At 37.1% G+C, this 16,226-nt stretch overlaps 9 protein-coding genes across 9 annotated transcripts; 7 read left to right on the top strand and 2 right to left on the bottom strand.

Annotated features, from left to right (window-relative positions):
• Window positions 1–3: 3 nt before the first annotated feature.
• Window positions 4–2,069, top strand: C9374_013516 (uncharacterized protein; the record flags this gene model as incomplete). Its single annotated transcript, XM_044689401.1, has 2 exons — window positions 4–1,511; window positions 1,658–2,069. 2 exons carry the CDS (start codon window positions 4–6, stop codon window positions 2,067–2,069), a joined length of 1,920 nt encoding a protein of 639 aa, XP_044553925.1.
• Window positions 2,070–2,981: 912 nt separating this feature from the next.
• On the top strand, window positions 2,982–3,464 carry C9374_013515 (uncharacterized protein; the record flags this gene model as incomplete). Its single annotated transcript, XM_044689400.1, has 1 exon — window positions 2,982–3,464. The coding sequence occupies one exon, from the start codon at window positions 2,982–2,984 to the stop codon at window positions 3,462–3,464; it is 483 nt and encodes a 160-aa protein (XP_044553924.1).
• An 894-nt stretch (window positions 3,465–4,358) lies between these two features.
• C9374_013514 (uncharacterized protein) lies at window positions 4,359–5,471 on the top strand (the record flags this gene model as incomplete). The annotated part of the gene is made up of 1 exon (XM_044689399.1): window positions 4,359–5,471. The coding sequence occupies one exon, from the start codon at window positions 4,359–4,361 to the stop codon at window positions 5,469–5,471; it is 1,113 nt and encodes a 370-aa protein (XP_044553923.1).
• Window positions 5,472–5,623: 152 nt separating this feature from the next.
• C9374_013513 (uncharacterized protein) lies at window positions 5,624–6,689 on the bottom strand (the record flags this gene model as incomplete). The annotated part of the gene is made up of 2 exons (XM_044689398.1): window positions 5,624–6,190; window positions 6,405–6,689. The coding sequence occupies 2 exons, from the start codon at window positions 6,687–6,689 to the stop codon at window positions 5,624–5,626; spliced, it is 852 nt and encodes a 283-aa protein (XP_044553922.1).
• Window positions 6,690–6,772: 83 nt separating this feature from the next.
• C9374_013512 (uncharacterized protein) lies at window positions 6,773–8,236 on the bottom strand (the record flags this gene model as incomplete). The annotated part of the gene is made up of 1 exon (XM_044689397.1): window positions 6,773–8,236. One exon carries the CDS (start codon window positions 8,234–8,236, stop codon window positions 6,773–6,775), a length of 1,464 nt encoding a protein of 487 aa, XP_044553921.1.
• Window positions 8,237–9,335: 1,099 nt separating this feature from the next.
• On the top strand, window positions 9,336–10,415 carry C9374_013511 (uncharacterized protein; the record flags this gene model as incomplete). Its single annotated transcript, XM_044689396.1, has 1 exon — window positions 9,336–10,415. One exon carries the CDS (start codon window positions 9,336–9,338, stop codon window positions 10,413–10,415), a length of 1,080 nt encoding a protein of 359 aa, XP_044553920.1.
• A 224-nt stretch (window positions 10,416–10,639) lies between these two features.
• Window positions 10,640–12,034, top strand: C9374_013510 (uncharacterized protein; the record flags this gene model as incomplete). Its single annotated transcript, XM_044689395.1, has 1 exon — window positions 10,640–12,034. One exon carries the CDS (start codon window positions 10,640–10,642, stop codon window positions 12,032–12,034), a length of 1,395 nt encoding a protein of 464 aa, XP_044553919.1.
• Window positions 12,035–12,142: 108 nt separating this feature from the next.
• C9374_013509 (uncharacterized protein) lies at window positions 12,143–14,512 on the top strand (the record flags this gene model as incomplete). The annotated part of the gene is made up of 1 exon (XM_044689394.1): window positions 12,143–14,512. The coding sequence occupies one exon, from the start codon at window positions 12,143–12,145 to the stop codon at window positions 14,510–14,512; it is 2,370 nt and encodes a 789-aa protein (XP_044553918.1).
• Window positions 14,513–14,609: 97 nt separating this feature from the next.
• C9374_013508 (uncharacterized protein) lies at window positions 14,610–16,037 on the top strand (the record flags this gene model as incomplete). The annotated part of the gene is made up of 1 exon (XM_044689393.1): window positions 14,610–16,037. One exon carries the CDS (start codon window positions 14,610–14,612, stop codon window positions 16,035–16,037), a length of 1,428 nt encoding a protein of 475 aa, XP_044553917.1.
• Between the last annotated feature and the right edge of the window lie 189 nt (window positions 16,038–16,226).

The following is a 16,226-nucleotide window of genomic DNA, read 5'->3' as shown; positions in this document are numbered from 1 at the left end:
ATGATGATTCGCAACATTGGTTCACCACCACCCATACACAACAACAGCAATCAGTCATCATCATTGCCGTTTTTCCGATCATACATCCAAAAGTACTTCATTGGATTGTTATGTGTTTCTATAGTGGTTTGGATTTTGTTAGGAAATATGACCACTACCACGAAATCAAACAACAACACCAATCGGAAGAATTACGATAATACAAATGATTTGGATTTTATCAGTGGAGATGAAAGTTATCATGTTCCAGAAATACATCACCAGAAAGCACATACACTCATTCAAAACAATGGAAAAATCCCAACAAAGCCACCTATTTCTCAAAAGGATTCCAAGTCCAGTAATAACATTAATGACAACAATCGAGGCATGGACAATTCCAAGAGACCAAACACTCCTAATAACACAAAACAGCAACAAGACAACTTTTGTAAATGTATTGCAAATGGAGGAAAAGTGGTTTCAGTATTTAATGACCATCTAAACACAACAGCTGGAAATGCCAAATCTGGAGGACCAGCAGGTGAACTTGTATTGTTTTATGGAGTTCTGAATGGTCTGCAAGGCATTGCCAATAATTTTGGAGTGGGTGAGGAAAAATCTCCGTTGTGTCATTTGAGCTTGGATTGGAGTGAGGCTAGTTTCCAACAAAGTTTCAAAGTTGTGAGTGAAAAGATTGCAAAATGTTCTAATGAGCAACAAAAATCAGCAGGTATTGATGAAAATTCTGTATTTCATTTAATATTTGTGGAAATGTATTCTTTTGATCGTGCACTTGCTATGAGAAACAATCCGTCAAGATGTAATACGGATCGATTTTGTCTGCATTTCCGAGATCACAAATGTAGATATCGATTAATTGATTTTTGGGGAACTCCTCCAACACAAAATCATCACAAATTGAATTTGAAGCAATACCTAACTCCATATCCAAATAATTATAATCAATTTATTGGCTATCATCAAACTCCATGCTTTGAAGAATCTATATCAGCTCCTATTCAACAATTTGATAAGAATGAGAACAGAGATTTATTCGATGGACGAGAGTCATCTATTGATGCAATGCTTAGAGAGAAAATTAGAAATATTGATCCCAAGATTTTACGACAACTCTCCACATTATTGGAAGACATTAAATCTGAATATTCATCGGAGAAGGAATCCAAGTTTCTCGACGTTCTTTCTCAAGTTCAAGACGAGTTGGACCTTTTTACTGATACCCAACCCTCTTCACAACATGAAAAGATTGAATTTTTAGTTTGGGGCAAGGAGCCAAGATACTTTACACAATCAGTGAAAGATCTGCTGTCCCGTTTACATGCAACATTTTCTCCAAATATTGTCATTCATACGACCCTTAAACGTATGGAGCAACCCATTCTACCGTTCATCGTCAATCATGGTATAAAGGGAATTGAGGAATGGAGAAGTCTATTAAGGAGTGTTCATTTTGTGATTGGAATTGGAGATCCAGTGGTGGGACCTACTGCCATGGATGCAATCTCTTGGTAAGTTATCAGTACTTTGTATGATTGGACTGCTATTATTGTCAACCACTCATCTCGTCAACAACTGTTTTGGTTTTTTATAATTATTCGATTGCCAATCACATACAATGTGGTGAATAATTCTGTATTCATACCGTAAAACATAGTGGGGCCATCTTTTTAAATCCAGTCTATGACCAAGAGCGAGTGTTAAACAACCTAAATGGATGGTTTAAATTGAAAAGTCAACATCCATATGTACAACAGTATATTGGTCCTCCATACTCATTCCAATATCAAATATCTTCAGATGAAGTGCCCTTTGACAAGTATCATGAAGAATATTTACCCTCCAATGCTTTCAAACAAAGCACTGTCGAGGAAGTACTTCTTCGTATCATTCATGGCAATATCTTAGATAAGGTCTTGGATCAACGGTTTCGTCTCAAAGGTTTCCTACTCAAAGAATATTCCGTCGATGCGATTCAACAGCGTTTATTGAGGGAAATATTCCATGAGGCCAATGCCTTGTGTGATAGTTTTCAAACGACCGAGCAGCAAAAGAAGAAGAACCCTTGATTGTATGAAACGTTGTGTTGTATCAATAGTACCATTCCAAATTTCACATCATGGATTGTAGCTTCCCATTCATCCGAGGAATAATTTAGCTCCCTAAACGCTCAAAACCAACAACAACACCTTGATCATGGTTGTATATGGCTGTGGCTGTTGTTGGAGAATTCTCGCGCACGGTTTGACGATATCAACTTTCCACTTTTCCATGCATCTGTTCCGTGTGCGCGCAATGAATATTCCCTTGGTTCACCCAAAAGTAAATGGTACCGCTCGAGCAAAAAACATCCAAACAAAACCTCAAGTTTTAGCACTTGCGTTTTTGCGATGGATTTTGTGCTCGGTAGAACATTCGGGAGCGGAAAGAAGGCAACTACAAATACCAAAAATGAACAAAACGTCCATGCCGAGAGAATCTCCAATCCATAGCAGCACCAACAAGAGAATATTCACTGGTGGTTGAATGAAATCGAAAAAGGAGCTAACACAAAATAGAATCTCTTGAAAAAAAGTCTCAACAATTATACGACCACCTGTCCATTCAACCACACAGTGTTGTTGTTGTCAAATTTGCACAAGTAAGTTGACGTTCAAGTGAATACATCCTGACGATCATGATGTTTCATCGACCAAATGAACCATTTGATGTTCATCATGTACTTGTACTCTTATCCTATTGACTTTTTTTGGCAAAAATGACGAAATAATTGGGAAACAGGATTTCTTTCTTTTATTTGAACACTTGTTCTTTTTAGAAACAAGATTGTAACTACTTCTGGTTGATTCTCAACAAATTGTATTGTACTTGTGTACACATTCTTCAAATATCAGATCTTCCAACTTGAAAAAAACAACATTGAATCGACTCAACAAGCAATAATTGAACCCCAAAGCCTTGAGACTTTACTGTTGCATCCCATGAGAACATCGCCACCACTTCCATCCTCACCTCCACAACAACAACAACAACCCTATCGCCAGCAACCATCCTCTGTGGCTCCAAACAGTTCACACATTGATCCACAACCAACACACAATCATCAAAACAGTACAAACGTAAACAGTCACAACATGATGATGAGTGTATATTCTGCCATGATGGACGCCTTTCCAAACCATAATAATAATCATCCTCACAATCAATATTACAATCATAACAACAACTACATACACAGCACAGCTCCCATAATGGATTCTCATCCTCAACCATTTCATTCTTTTGATGAATCCAGTAATGGAATGCAAAACTTCCAAATCGAGACAACCTCGGAAACAAATCCAAAAAAAAGAAAAAGTGGAGCTGTCACTGGCGACATGAAGAACAAGAAGAACAAGAAAGACAATTCTCAAATCCATACAACCAGAGTTGTTATATTTTGGCACCTTACACCTTACACTTAGTGTCAGTGCTGTTTTCATTTGACACTTGAGTGCCAAATGAATGAAGTGTGATTTGTATTTGACACTTGAGTGTAAGGTGCTATTTGTATTTGACACTTGAGTGTAAGGTGCGAAATGGATGTTGATTGAAATGGAGGTACTAGTTTGTGAACCTAACCATTCTACTTCGTGTTCATATAAAAAGGTCAATAACGAATCTATCAAACAAAAAAAAAGGCATGATTTAATCTCATGCATCTACTTTCCTTACGTATGTTAGCTTGGACCTTCGTATGAAAGGAGTTAGGAGGCACAAAAGATGATATGTTCCTTTCATTCACGATGATAGACTCAGCCGTTAAGAAGTATGACTACGAAACAAAAAGTGATTCCAGTTCCCTTAATTGTACCCTTCTGATTGCTTCAGCTTGACTTTTGCTGTTACCGTCATTCCCAAATCACTCAAATTCGATTACATCAGCCAACAACAGTGTTGAGCACCATTCTCTTGTTCTTCTCACCGTTTTTGTAACAATTGAACAAAAGTACATGTCACTATGAAGAAAAGCTGGCAAGTTTCACTCCCCTGTTGAACCAAATGAAAATGTTTTCCTGTACTGCAAGTGTTTTTCCTCAACATAAATCGTCTCTCAAGTTCATTCAGCAAGCTCTGACATCCTGTTCGACAACTTCATCTCAATCTCTTTCAACGCCGTGTTGTATGGCGCAACATCAACTCAGAAAACAGGTGCTGAACGGTGGAACATTATTTGAACCACTGCCTCACAACGCTTCACCTTAGAAAATGAGCGTGAGTCTATTCTTCCCTCCATAAACTAAATTTCGTAGATGATCATTTGGTATTGTCGTTGTCAGACGAATTGTCCAAAAATTGCGTTCGTTGAAATTATCTCAATGGTGGGCGCAACCTCTCTGAGACCAAAGCGATTGGTGTGGACACCATCGTTACATGATCTATTTGTGAAAGCTGTTGAGAAATTAGGACTGTATGAAGCTCGTCCCAAAGAAATTCTGCAATTGATGAATGTGGACAATGTCACAACGACACATATCAAATCTCATTTGCAGAAATATCGATCACAGTTCAAGAAGGGAAATCAAAATGTTGCACCTTCGAATTCCAGTGCCAATCTGAGCGCTCACGAAGAAAATTCTGCAGACATGGCAGGAGATGATGAAATTGTTGAAAAGGCAAGATTGTCTCCAAAATTTCCAATCAAATCAGAGCAAATATCCACAACCAGTAGTCATTCCTCCTCTTCCACTTCCTCTCCAGGTCACCATCCTTCGACAACAACAAATTTACACAACACACCACATTCCACTCAGCAACCAAATGATTCAATTTTTGACAATTATAATGACTTTTTTCCTTTGCTAGGTCAGCAACAAGTTTCATATTTGAAGGACTTGCTGAGTTCCGTCCATGTGAATGGCCATCCTATTAATACAATGACAACAACAAGTGCTACTAATCATGTCACACCTCCTCCTCCTTCGAACACCACCAATAGTATCACTGTAAACGTTCAACCACCACCACCACTTCAATACGGTTCTAGCTCTGGAGTAAACACCTCTGGTGTGTCAGCTCAGAATACCAATTCTATTCCTAATGTTCACATCATTCAAGTGAATAACAATGCACCACAACCACCAATAGGTTTTAATGCAGTTTTGGACCAAAATGGAAATGTCAACACTTCATTCAATCCAATGACCTCTCATTGCGATACTGAAACTCTTAATGATTACCTTGGAGTTCTTAAGCAAATTTGCAAGTCCGAACATGACATTTATCACATATTCGAAAAGATACAAGCAGAAATACGAGAACAACGAGATTTGAATTTCATTGTTGAAGGATTCCGTTTAGGGTTTTTATGTGGTATCAGATTCCACAATAATTTTTCGTCAAACAACCCTCAAAACACCTCTAGTGAGCAACCACCCACTAGCAGTTCATCCTCTCCTTCCACAAATCGTTCTCCTTGCAGACATCAATAATAACAACAATATTTATTTATACAATATTTAATTGTATTGAAATGTGTGTTTAAAACTGTACATGTATTATTCAATATATAATATTATTAATAATATATAATTAATAATAAATGTGAACGCGTCAATGAAAAATTTGTTTTAATTCACTAGTTCTACATTGTCGCTCCAAACATTTGTACATTCACGATAAAAAAGATCACAAATCCAAACAAAATTCCCAACACAGTATCTAGGAATGCGTGTTGTTTGGTCATGACACAACTGCATGCAATCAGCAATGGATTCAATAAGGTAAAATATCCAAAAATATGCCACTGTGTTAACGCTAGATAAGTGGCAATACTGCAATGGCCAGATGGCACAGTGTTTGTGTCATGATCCATTTGATGCATCATTTCGAAAAGATATTTTGTAGTTTTATCCAATTTTCCAAACTTTGCTTCATACTTTTGCAATTCCGTTCGATAATGAGCTGGAACATTGGAAGGAAGTGTCACAAAAATTAAGCATTGACACAACGTGACAATAATCAATCCAAATAATATATGTATGAGATGATTCATCGTGGGAGAAGTTGGAATAATGCATGCCATAATAAACAAATCTCCAAATGAGTATAAATAAATGGAATGAGGCACGAAGGGAATGTAACGATCAATAAAACAATCAACATTGAAATATTCTGATTTGTTAAACGTTGAAAGTGCTAATTGTTGGGCCTTCATTCGAATTAATTGACACCATGATGATTGGTCCAGGTGAATCACATAAAAAATTAAACAATAATTCAAATGAACGGTTACAATTTCATGAGGGTTTGAAAATTATAAAATTAAACAATTGTTGTTATCATTATTTTCATTTCAATAATCATGAATATATCCGCCAAAATATTGAAAAACATTGAAGAATTTCACATCAGTGAGTACTCACTTTAAAATAAAATTGAAATCCTCCAATCAACGCGGATACACTCACAAAACAAGCAGCTGTATATTCCATTAATGTAAATTCATTCCGACGAACTATATAATGACCTAGTCCATATTGAGAAAATGAAATGAATAACACGATGAGTAAAAATATGAGAATATCTTTGGGTTGTATGACATGATGATGACGCTGAGAGGACGAAGACGTTTTGAAGGACTTGATGGTTCTCTCCTCTTGCTCATGGTGATGGTCATTCTTGGCAGCTACGTCCTCCTGTGAAATCATTTTTTTGAAATGTTTAGTGAACTAAGTGAGAACTTGGTTTAGATTTTTAGCTAATTTCATACTGCATGACTTTCGAATCGTCTCTAACTCAATATTTCTCCATCGAGTGAAAATTCATAGAATAAATATTTCAACACTTGGAATTGACACGTTTGAGTTTCAACATTAGGTTTTAACATTAACGCTAGCAAGTAGGATTGAATTTGCTCTCCTTCATGAAATCCTTGAAAGATTTCATGATCTTTGACAAAGGTGTGTATAATTTCTGGATATTCTTGTGTTCTTGTTCGAGCATATTCATTGAACCATTCCATAACACCGTTCGTGGCCTGAGTATTGGGACAGCTTTCCTGAATAGAATCATGGAATGAAAGTGAGTACCAATCATGTCGCCTATGTGAAAGTGCCACCAACAATCGAAAAACGAAATTTCTAATAAATTTCACATTCAATAAGCCAGTAGACCAAAGCTGGAACAAGGTTCGTTCCAATTCTTGATTGAAAAAGGTATCAAGTCCTTGAGGAACAACTGAGTCTTTCACCAATAGGTCTACTTCTTCGCCGAAATGGTTCAAAAATGCAGCTTCAATATATTTCAAGGTAAATTTGCTAAAAGTCGTAACTTGTTTACAGATGGTATGACTTCTTTCTGCTTGAAAGCAACTGTCCGTCAAAACGTAACCAAATTTTGTGTGAAAAAGTGCTGGATCTAATCTAATTGGTCCCTCTTTTACAATCGAATTTTGCACTGTTTTGACAAGAAATAGCTTTTCAATCATTTTCTTTGTTTTAAACATGTCACCTTCTAGATGCAACACCATATCAAAATTAAACTCGTCATAGGAATAATTGAAAATTCTCTGTGACCACAGTAATGACTTGACTATGATATTGTTGTGCTCAACTCTATGTTGACCGAACCATTGGTCATGATTCAAGTTAACCCAATAATTTCGTTTGCCATTCAAAAACTTGGGAATAAATTCCAAGACATAATCCTTCTTGACAGGTGGTGTTATATGTGGCAATGATTGATAAAACTTGAAGGAAAGAAATTGACTTGCAAGATCTTCCTCATCATGTTGATTCATATCTTGCATGTCTTGCATTATTTGCTCCTTCTCTTTTGGCTTTAATGGCACACCAAAAACAGTGGTCTCACGAAATGAGCTAAATGAAGGATGTTCCAAACCAGTACGTATTCCACGACATGCTTTGACCATGGAAAAGAACAACATAGTGGTTGATTTGGCAGATGGTTCATGTTGTGCATGCTGAAGTGCTAAATCAGGAACTCTCAATTGAAATAATTGAACGAGCACATGATACTGAAAAGCACTCCATCCACTCTCAACATGATCATTCCACATCTTGCATACCATCCGAAGATTCAAAATATCTTCCAATCGTAAATAACCACTCATCACAATGTAATGAAAGATATCGGAATGAGTAAAAATTGAGGACAGTAAAATTGCTTTGTGGACTCGACCATCTTCATCATCATCATGATTATTCTTTTTCTGCTTTTTGAATAAAGACCACATTTTCGTTGGATGGATGATCTTGAAAGAAAAAAGGCCTTAGGGAAGTTTGTGAATTTTTTCAAGCTTGAATTCGTTGAGTGTGTGCATCATTCCAGTTCGGACTGTTGTTTGGCCAAAATGATCCATAGTTCCCACTCACCAATACGAATGTGTCTTTGCTGTGTCCATATCCTCAGTATCAGGTATGGGTGAAAAGAGGTTGTCGATTCGGGTAACCTTGATTTTTTAAGGCTATCATAGGATGGGAAGAACCCTGATGTAAATATCCTTCTTTTAACAATACTCGGAAAGTTTTTGTGTTACTTATTCAACCAACCGTTGAAGCCAAAAGAACAATTACAGCAATTTCTTTCAAAAACCATCAGTAAAACACAGTCCTGATGACGCAAGGTTTATTAATAACCTTGTTTGTTTTGGAGGTTTTGTTTTTATAATCGGTTTTAAATTACTCAGCACTAAAATAAAAGAGCAAAAGCCACAATTTATTACAAACTCAACAAGTCAATACAATCATCAACAGTCAGTTCCTGACGAACCATTTATTCATTCTTTGAATCAAAAGTGTTGTTTTGGAGGTGGATAAGGAATTTTATCAAGGCGTTCACTTTTCCATGATCAGTTCGGACGAAAAGAATGAATCAAGTTATTCAAATTGATAGAGTTTCAATTGAATGAGTCCTTCAATACTGATAGAGTTTCAACTCTTGTTGAGGTTATCAAAAAAAAAAACTCAGCAACAACCTTAATCTCAACGAATGAAGAGAAGTAGAGAGGATGAACCTACTCATCCTCCTACTAATCCATCTCTTGCACACGGCAATCCTTTCATGAGTTTAATCAATACAACAACAAGGGATGCACTGACGGATGGTTCAACTTTTCTCAATTCACTGTGATTGAATCCCAGCCAGTGTTTGATGTTCCACTCAATGTTCATCACTCTATAACAGAGAATGTGGCTTTTGATAACTCTAAAAAGCCACCTCAGCTCAAGAAAGCAAAAAAGAATCAAAAGGTGGCCCAAAAATTTCAAGCAGACAAATCCTTGAAAATCCGACTCTACCCCAATGAACAAGAAAGGACAACATTGAATCAGTGGATGGGAACTGCTCGTTGGATCTACAACAAGTGTTTAGAATTCACCAACAAATCCAAAGGTGTCAAGAAAAATAAGAAGAATTTCAGAACGTTTGTGGTGAACAACGATAATTATCAGACAGAAAATCAGTGGGTTGTAAATACTCCTTATGACGTAAGAGATGCTGCCGCTATTGAATTGTTGACTGCGTTCAACACTAATTTTGAAAAGAAGAAGGCTGGAACGATTGACAAGTTCATGATCCGTTTCAGGCGAAAGAAAGATAGAAAAGATCATTTCGTTCTACATTGCAAGCACTGGAAGAAAAAGAGTGGAATGTATTCTTTTATAAGGAACATCAAGAGCGCCGAACCTTTGCCTGAGGAGCTTCAGTATGATTCCATCATTATTAAGAACAAGTTGAACCATTATTATTTATGTATTCCGCAAGTACTGGATATTAGGGGTGAGAACCAAGCCCCTCAACATTCAGGACAAGTTGTAGCATTGGATCCAGGAGTAAGAACATTTCAGACCACCTTTGATTTGAATGGTTATTCAACCAAATGGGGCTCAGGAGGTGCCGAAAGAATTGGTAGATTGTGTTGCGCGTATGACAAGTTACAATCGAAGTGGTCTCAACCAGAAGTCAGACATTGCAAAAGATACAAGTACAAGAGAGCAGGAAGAAGAATTCAACAAAAGATTAGAAATATTGTGGATGATTTACACAAGAAACTGTGTTTGTGGCTGTGTCGAAACTACCAAGTGATCTTACTTCCTTCGTTTGAGACTCAGAAAATGGTAAAGAAACTCCATAAGAGAATTAATAGCAAGACAGCAAGAAAAATGTTGACTTGGTCACATTACAGATTCAAGCAAAGATTGCTTCACAAAGCTAGAGAGCATCCGTGGACACACATTTATATTGTCAACGAAGCGTACACATCCAAAACTTGCTCATGTTGTGGACATGTTTATACGGTTGGATCATCTGAAGTGTTTCGTTGTCCATCATGTGGCTCAATTTTTGACAGAGATATCAATGGAGCCAGAAATATTCTTCTTCGATTCCTTACTACTCATAGAATTAGTTTTTGAGCACCTTGTGTGTTGGGTCTTCCCCACCTTGTGTGCGTTGGGTCCTTTCCCCTGGCTTTCACTCTTTGAGTGTTTGCTTGCAAGATCAGCACTTTGTTCGATTTGTTTGTTTTGTTCAAATTGTTGATTTAAATAAAGGCGTAAGGTTTTGGGTTTGGAGAGTTAAGATCTATCCTCAGCCCGCCAAAATTAAATACAATGACGCAAAAAAATAATACACCCAAATGCAAACATCGTCGCCACCTTCCGCTGTTGCTAACACAACGAGTAGCAGTGCTGCTGCAGGAGGAATCACAAACTCTGAGGGAACTGCTTCAGACTTTCATGATGAATTAGCTCGGGATATTAGGGAACACTTGTTGCAACAACAACAAACAAAAGTTGAAATTAAACGACAAGTGTCCGATATGGAGGCTGAGAAGGAGAGAAAAAATTGGCTCATTCATGTGTTGTATACTCGGCAAGATATTGATGAGTGTTTACAAGTAATTGAGGAGCAAATTAAATCGAGCGAAGGACGTTGTGAATTTGCCTTATACGTTAAAGGTTTGATCAAACGGCAGCAAGGTGATATCACTCAATCACTTCAATTATTTCAACAAGCATGTATTCTAAATCCAATGAACCCACAAAATATAAAACAAGTCGGAAAGAGCTTGTACTTGTTGGGTAAATTCAAAGAGGCCATTGAAATTTATGATGAAGCCAAAAAAATCTCACCTCAAGACTGGGAAATTTATCACAATAAGGGTTTGTGCCATGCCAATTTGGGTGAATTTGAAAAGGCTGAAGATTGTTATCAGAGAGCCAACTCCATTCATCGACACGACATTACATTCATAGAACTTGGTAAAATTTTCACAATTCAAGAACGATACGAAGAAGCTATTGATATCTATCTTGAAGCTCTTGACTTCTCTCCAGAAAATCCCGAATTATTAAGCACTGTTGGATTGTTGTATTTGAGAGTTGGTGATAATTTGAAAGCATTTGATTATTTAGGAAACTCCCTCTCCCATGATCCTTCGAACCCAAAAACCATTCTAGCTACAGGATCCATCATTCAAGATCATGGAGAAATGGATGTGGCATTGAGCAAGTATAGAATTGCAGCTAAAAAGAACCCAAACTCTGCACAGCTTTGGAATAATATCGGAATGTGCTTCTTTGGCAAATTGGATTATGTGACTTCAATAGCATGCCTGAAGAGAGCTCTGTATTTGGCACCTTTTGAATGGATCATTTCATACAATTTAGGCCTTGTTCACTTGAACACAAAACAATACGCATCAGCCTTTCATTACTTTTCGACTTCTATCAATTTGAATCCTAATTTTGCCAGCACTTACATGTACTTGGGTATAACATTGAATCGACTAGAGGATTTTGAAAATGCCTGCTCCGCCTACGAGAAAGCCATTGAAATGGAAAGTGATTATTTGTTTGAATTGAATTACGCCATTACTCTATTTAATCATCAGCATTTAGAGCAAGCTCGTGTGCACTTTTTAGAATTTGAAAGATTATTCCAAGAGGCCCACTCTGGTGAGGATGCTGAAGAATGTGACGATGAGTATATCCTAGAAGCAAGGAAAAAATTATCATCGTTATTGTCATGATCAAAGGTGATGAAATAAATTTAACACAACATATCATTCCCGAAATTGAAATCTCAAGAATTGGCCCATTTTTTAACATGAACTCGCAACAAAGACGTGAACAAAAAAATGACGAGAAAGACTTCATCCACAAAACCAAAGAAATCATCCAAGTTTGATTCATGGTCGCAAGAGGAGAAGGACTTGGTCCGAAATGCTGTTCTCTCTATTCATGAACTATTCCCTGCACGAACCCCGAATGAAATTTTAAAAATCTATTTACAAGAAGACCGGGATGAAGGTCAGACCATTGGCCGATTGATCATGATGCAAGAAGATGAGCTCTCTAAAACTTCTGAAAACAACAATGAAACACCAACAACCAAAGATGATAATAGTAGCAATAACAACAATATTCCACAAGCCTCGTCAAGTACAAGCTCGGATCAGCCTCCTGATCCAGTATCTAACAAACAACCGCAACTTGACAACTCCTCCAAAGAGGAGCTTGTGATTATTGAAGATGATGGAGGAAATAAAAAGAAGGATATTGAGAAAGAAGAGACTACCACAATGAGCAGCGGAGATTTGAAAAATGATGAAGAATATGTCGGTGATGAATATGAACTGGATAGTAATGATGAAATTCATGAAGAAGACATTGTCGAAGAGGAAGAAGAAGTGGTCTATAAAGATCCCAACGAAGACGAAGAAAATGTTTTTGCATGTGACGACAATGATAATATTGTGATTGAACTCGTGGATGCCTCTGCTTATGATGAAGAACAAATTCAATCACAAACTATTGCTTCAGAATTACGTAGAAATGCTGTGGATCCAAATTATATCATTAACATTTCTAAAGAAGAAGAAACATTGGAGCATTTGTGGGAACAATACAAGAAACGAAAACAAGACGCAAAATCATACAAAGTATTGATGAACGAATATGACATTATGAAAGATCAAGAAACTGAAATTCAAAATGCAAAGGATTTACTGCAATTAAATCATGTGCAAGAGAGTGGATATGGAGACGAGTTCATTTTGGCCATGCTGAAGCAATATCGATGGAGAGCTGAATCATTATCCCACGATTATTGGGAACATGGTGTTGAATTTGTGTGCAAAAAGTGTGGAGTTCCCTATGAAGCATTTAAGACCACTTTTCTGGGAGAATCATCGGTAAGCGATTCATCACAGAACGCTCAATCCTATGAAGAGGAGGATGACGATCCCACCTGTCCATCATGCTTCTGTGACGACGTTCCCATGAGAAAGAACCCAGTGTGTGGTCACAAATTTTGTGAGCCATGTTGGAGAGGATATCTGGAAGTTAAAATTAAGGAAACCGCTGGGTTAGGTCAGACAAGAATTAACTGTATGGAATGCAACACTGCTCTCACTCAAGACTTTATATTTTCCTTCTTCAAGAATGCCAAGTCATTTAATGCCAAGCGAGAGGATGAAAGAATCAAAATGAAATATATTGAAAACAGAGTTGACACTTACGTGAATGATCACTTTCTGGTGACGCGATGTCCAAATGCTCCTGGATGCAAATGTGTCATCAAAAAGACAGTCGATATTCCTCTTCACAAAGTACGATGCGTGCCATGTGACACTTTGTTTTGCTTCCAATGTGGAAAAGCTCCTCACTATCCAGCAACCTGTGAAATGTTTGAAGAGTTCTCAAAGAAATCATCTTCCATGACCGAAGGCGCCAGTTATGATTTTATTCAAAAGAATACCAAGCCCTGTCCAAAGTGTAAGAGATTAATTAACAAGAATGGTGGTTGCAATCACATGACTTGCTCTATGTGTCGTCACGAATTTTGTTGGCTTTGTTTTGGAAATTGGAATAATCACAACTTTGAAAATTGTAAGGAAAAGATTGTGCAATTTACTTCCACCACTCTACATCTTGACAAGTCAGGAGAAATTCAACAAAAACTCTACAAGCATTACATTTACTATCAAGAAAAGATGGGCGAACATAATGGATGGCTGGAACGAGAACGATCCAATCATTACATGAAAAACCAATTACAACAATTTAAGGCAGATATTTATGTTCACACCGATGTACCATACAAGTATTTATTTTGGGTTGATGAGGCGTTGACAACGGTGAAAACAGCTCGAAGGTTCCTCTATGGAGCTTACGTGTATGCTTTTTGTGCATTTAACATGGAATTGATTCAATTGGACCAGGTTCACAGATATTCCAATGATTCTCTCAAGAAGAAGAAGAAAATTAAGGAAAGTCAATTTGCACTCTTTGATACACACATTTCAAATTTGGAAAAGGCAGTTTCACAACTATTGGTAAAACTTGACTTTATGACAGACAATACGTGGAGCAATTACATGACAGATGTTTCCAAAATGAAAATCTATGCAGAACAATACATTATGAAACCACACGTCGATGCAGTGACCAAACAATTGGAAGGTCTCAAGTCAGTCATTGAAAATATGGAAATGTCCAAGCTGTAATTGCAATATGAACTCCCAACTCTATCCTTACTCGTCAAATCTTGGAAATGTTTCAAACCAATAAACTCCAACGTTTCACAACAATCACGTTGAAAAAATGTCATTCACGCATTCAGACCTCACACAACACTCATGCACCACCATCCTTCTACAAGACTTTTCAAAAGAAACAGAACCCTTGTATATACGAGAATGGTTATCTTGTAAATTATCTTGTAGTCAATTCTCCTCTCATCAATACATTCCCTTCTCCAATGCATTTCATCATGTCCGATCTTTTTCACTCAACAATCATGAAGAACACGAAGCAACACCATCAACGTTACACCACCAACAAGAAACCATTCAAAACAATCACGATCTGGAACTGTTTGATCCCACTCCGACACATATCGCCATCTCTCACGAATGTAATTGTCTTCTCATTGGAACATGTTCTTTGGATCACATTCAAATCTTTGATTTAGACACAAAACGTTACGTGTCGAATTTTTCCGTTCAAGCACAACAGGATGTTGTTTGTTTTACAGTAAATTCTGAAAAAATTGAATATGGAAATAATGAAGAAGATTCACGTAAAACCATCTCCAACGATCGATGGGAAGATGCCTTGTATTGTGCTAATTCATCAGGTCTTGTTCTGAAATATCGTTTGCGAGATTGTGTGAAATATTCGAAACAACAGCAACAACCTCAATTACAATTTGATGATTTGGAATTGATTCCCTTCTTGAAGTGGTATTCCGAACCACCAAGATTTAGATATCCAGGATCCATGTGTGTCATGAAGAGAAATTTGGAAATTCCAGCACGTTCAAGCAGAAAATCAACCAAATGTGAATCACAAGGTCAATTATTGATTACTGACATGGAATTCGATTATATTTTAATATTACGCACGAGTAATGGTGAGATATTAGGGAAAATTCGAGTGGATTATGTATCACGTGATGCATTAAGCAGTCCATTTGCAATGGCTGTTTTTTACAATGGTTTTGAGGAGAATTTTGAAATGTATAATTTTGCACCGTTTCGATTACTCGTGACGGAACAATCGAATCATTGTTTAACAATTTTGGAATGTAGAAATCCATGTTTGCCTATGGATTCATTCGTGAGTGAAAGAACTTTACAATGTAATATTTGGAAAGTCATTCAAAAATTTACAAAATATTCACACACTCCAGAACCACATAATTTATCATCAAGATCCACACAACAAGTTGAACCAACAGAATTATTAACAACACTTGACACCAATTTTTGTAATCCTCAAGGAATTCTCTACGATCCTTATTCACAACATGTATTGGTGTGTCACGACGATTCTATTGTGGTGTTGGATTTGAAACAAACTCTAATTTCCAACAATCGACAAGTACTAGCTCTCACGAAAACAGTGTTTTCAAACAATTCCAAGTCGAGTATTCCGTTTGCATTGGTTCGTCCATTTGGATTATGTTTGAATTCCAAGACTGGAGAGCTCTATGTGACCGATCATAATGGTGTTCATATTTTTCTATGAGTTCTTGGTTCATGCATGAGGATGCCATTCATTGAAACAAATTTCACACACACGATCGAATTGGAAAGTAATTTACACCATGTGTCACTCAAAATTTAAAGAGACACAACTATACTGTAGATGATTCCAACATTGGCTTGCAACCAAAATTACTCAAACTCTTCGCGACATGGTCGTACCAGGAGACGA

Source organism: Naegleria lovaniensis, assembly GCF_003324165.1.
Source record: "Naegleria lovaniensis strain ATCC 30569 chromosome Unknown tig006, whole genome shotgun sequence".
Classification (NCBI taxonomy): Eukaryota; Heterolobosea; class Eutetramitea; order Acrasida; family Naegleriidae; genus Naegleria; species Naegleria lovaniensis.
Note: the sequence above shows the minus strand (reverse complement) of the source record. Positions and strands in the feature narration are given on the sequence as shown.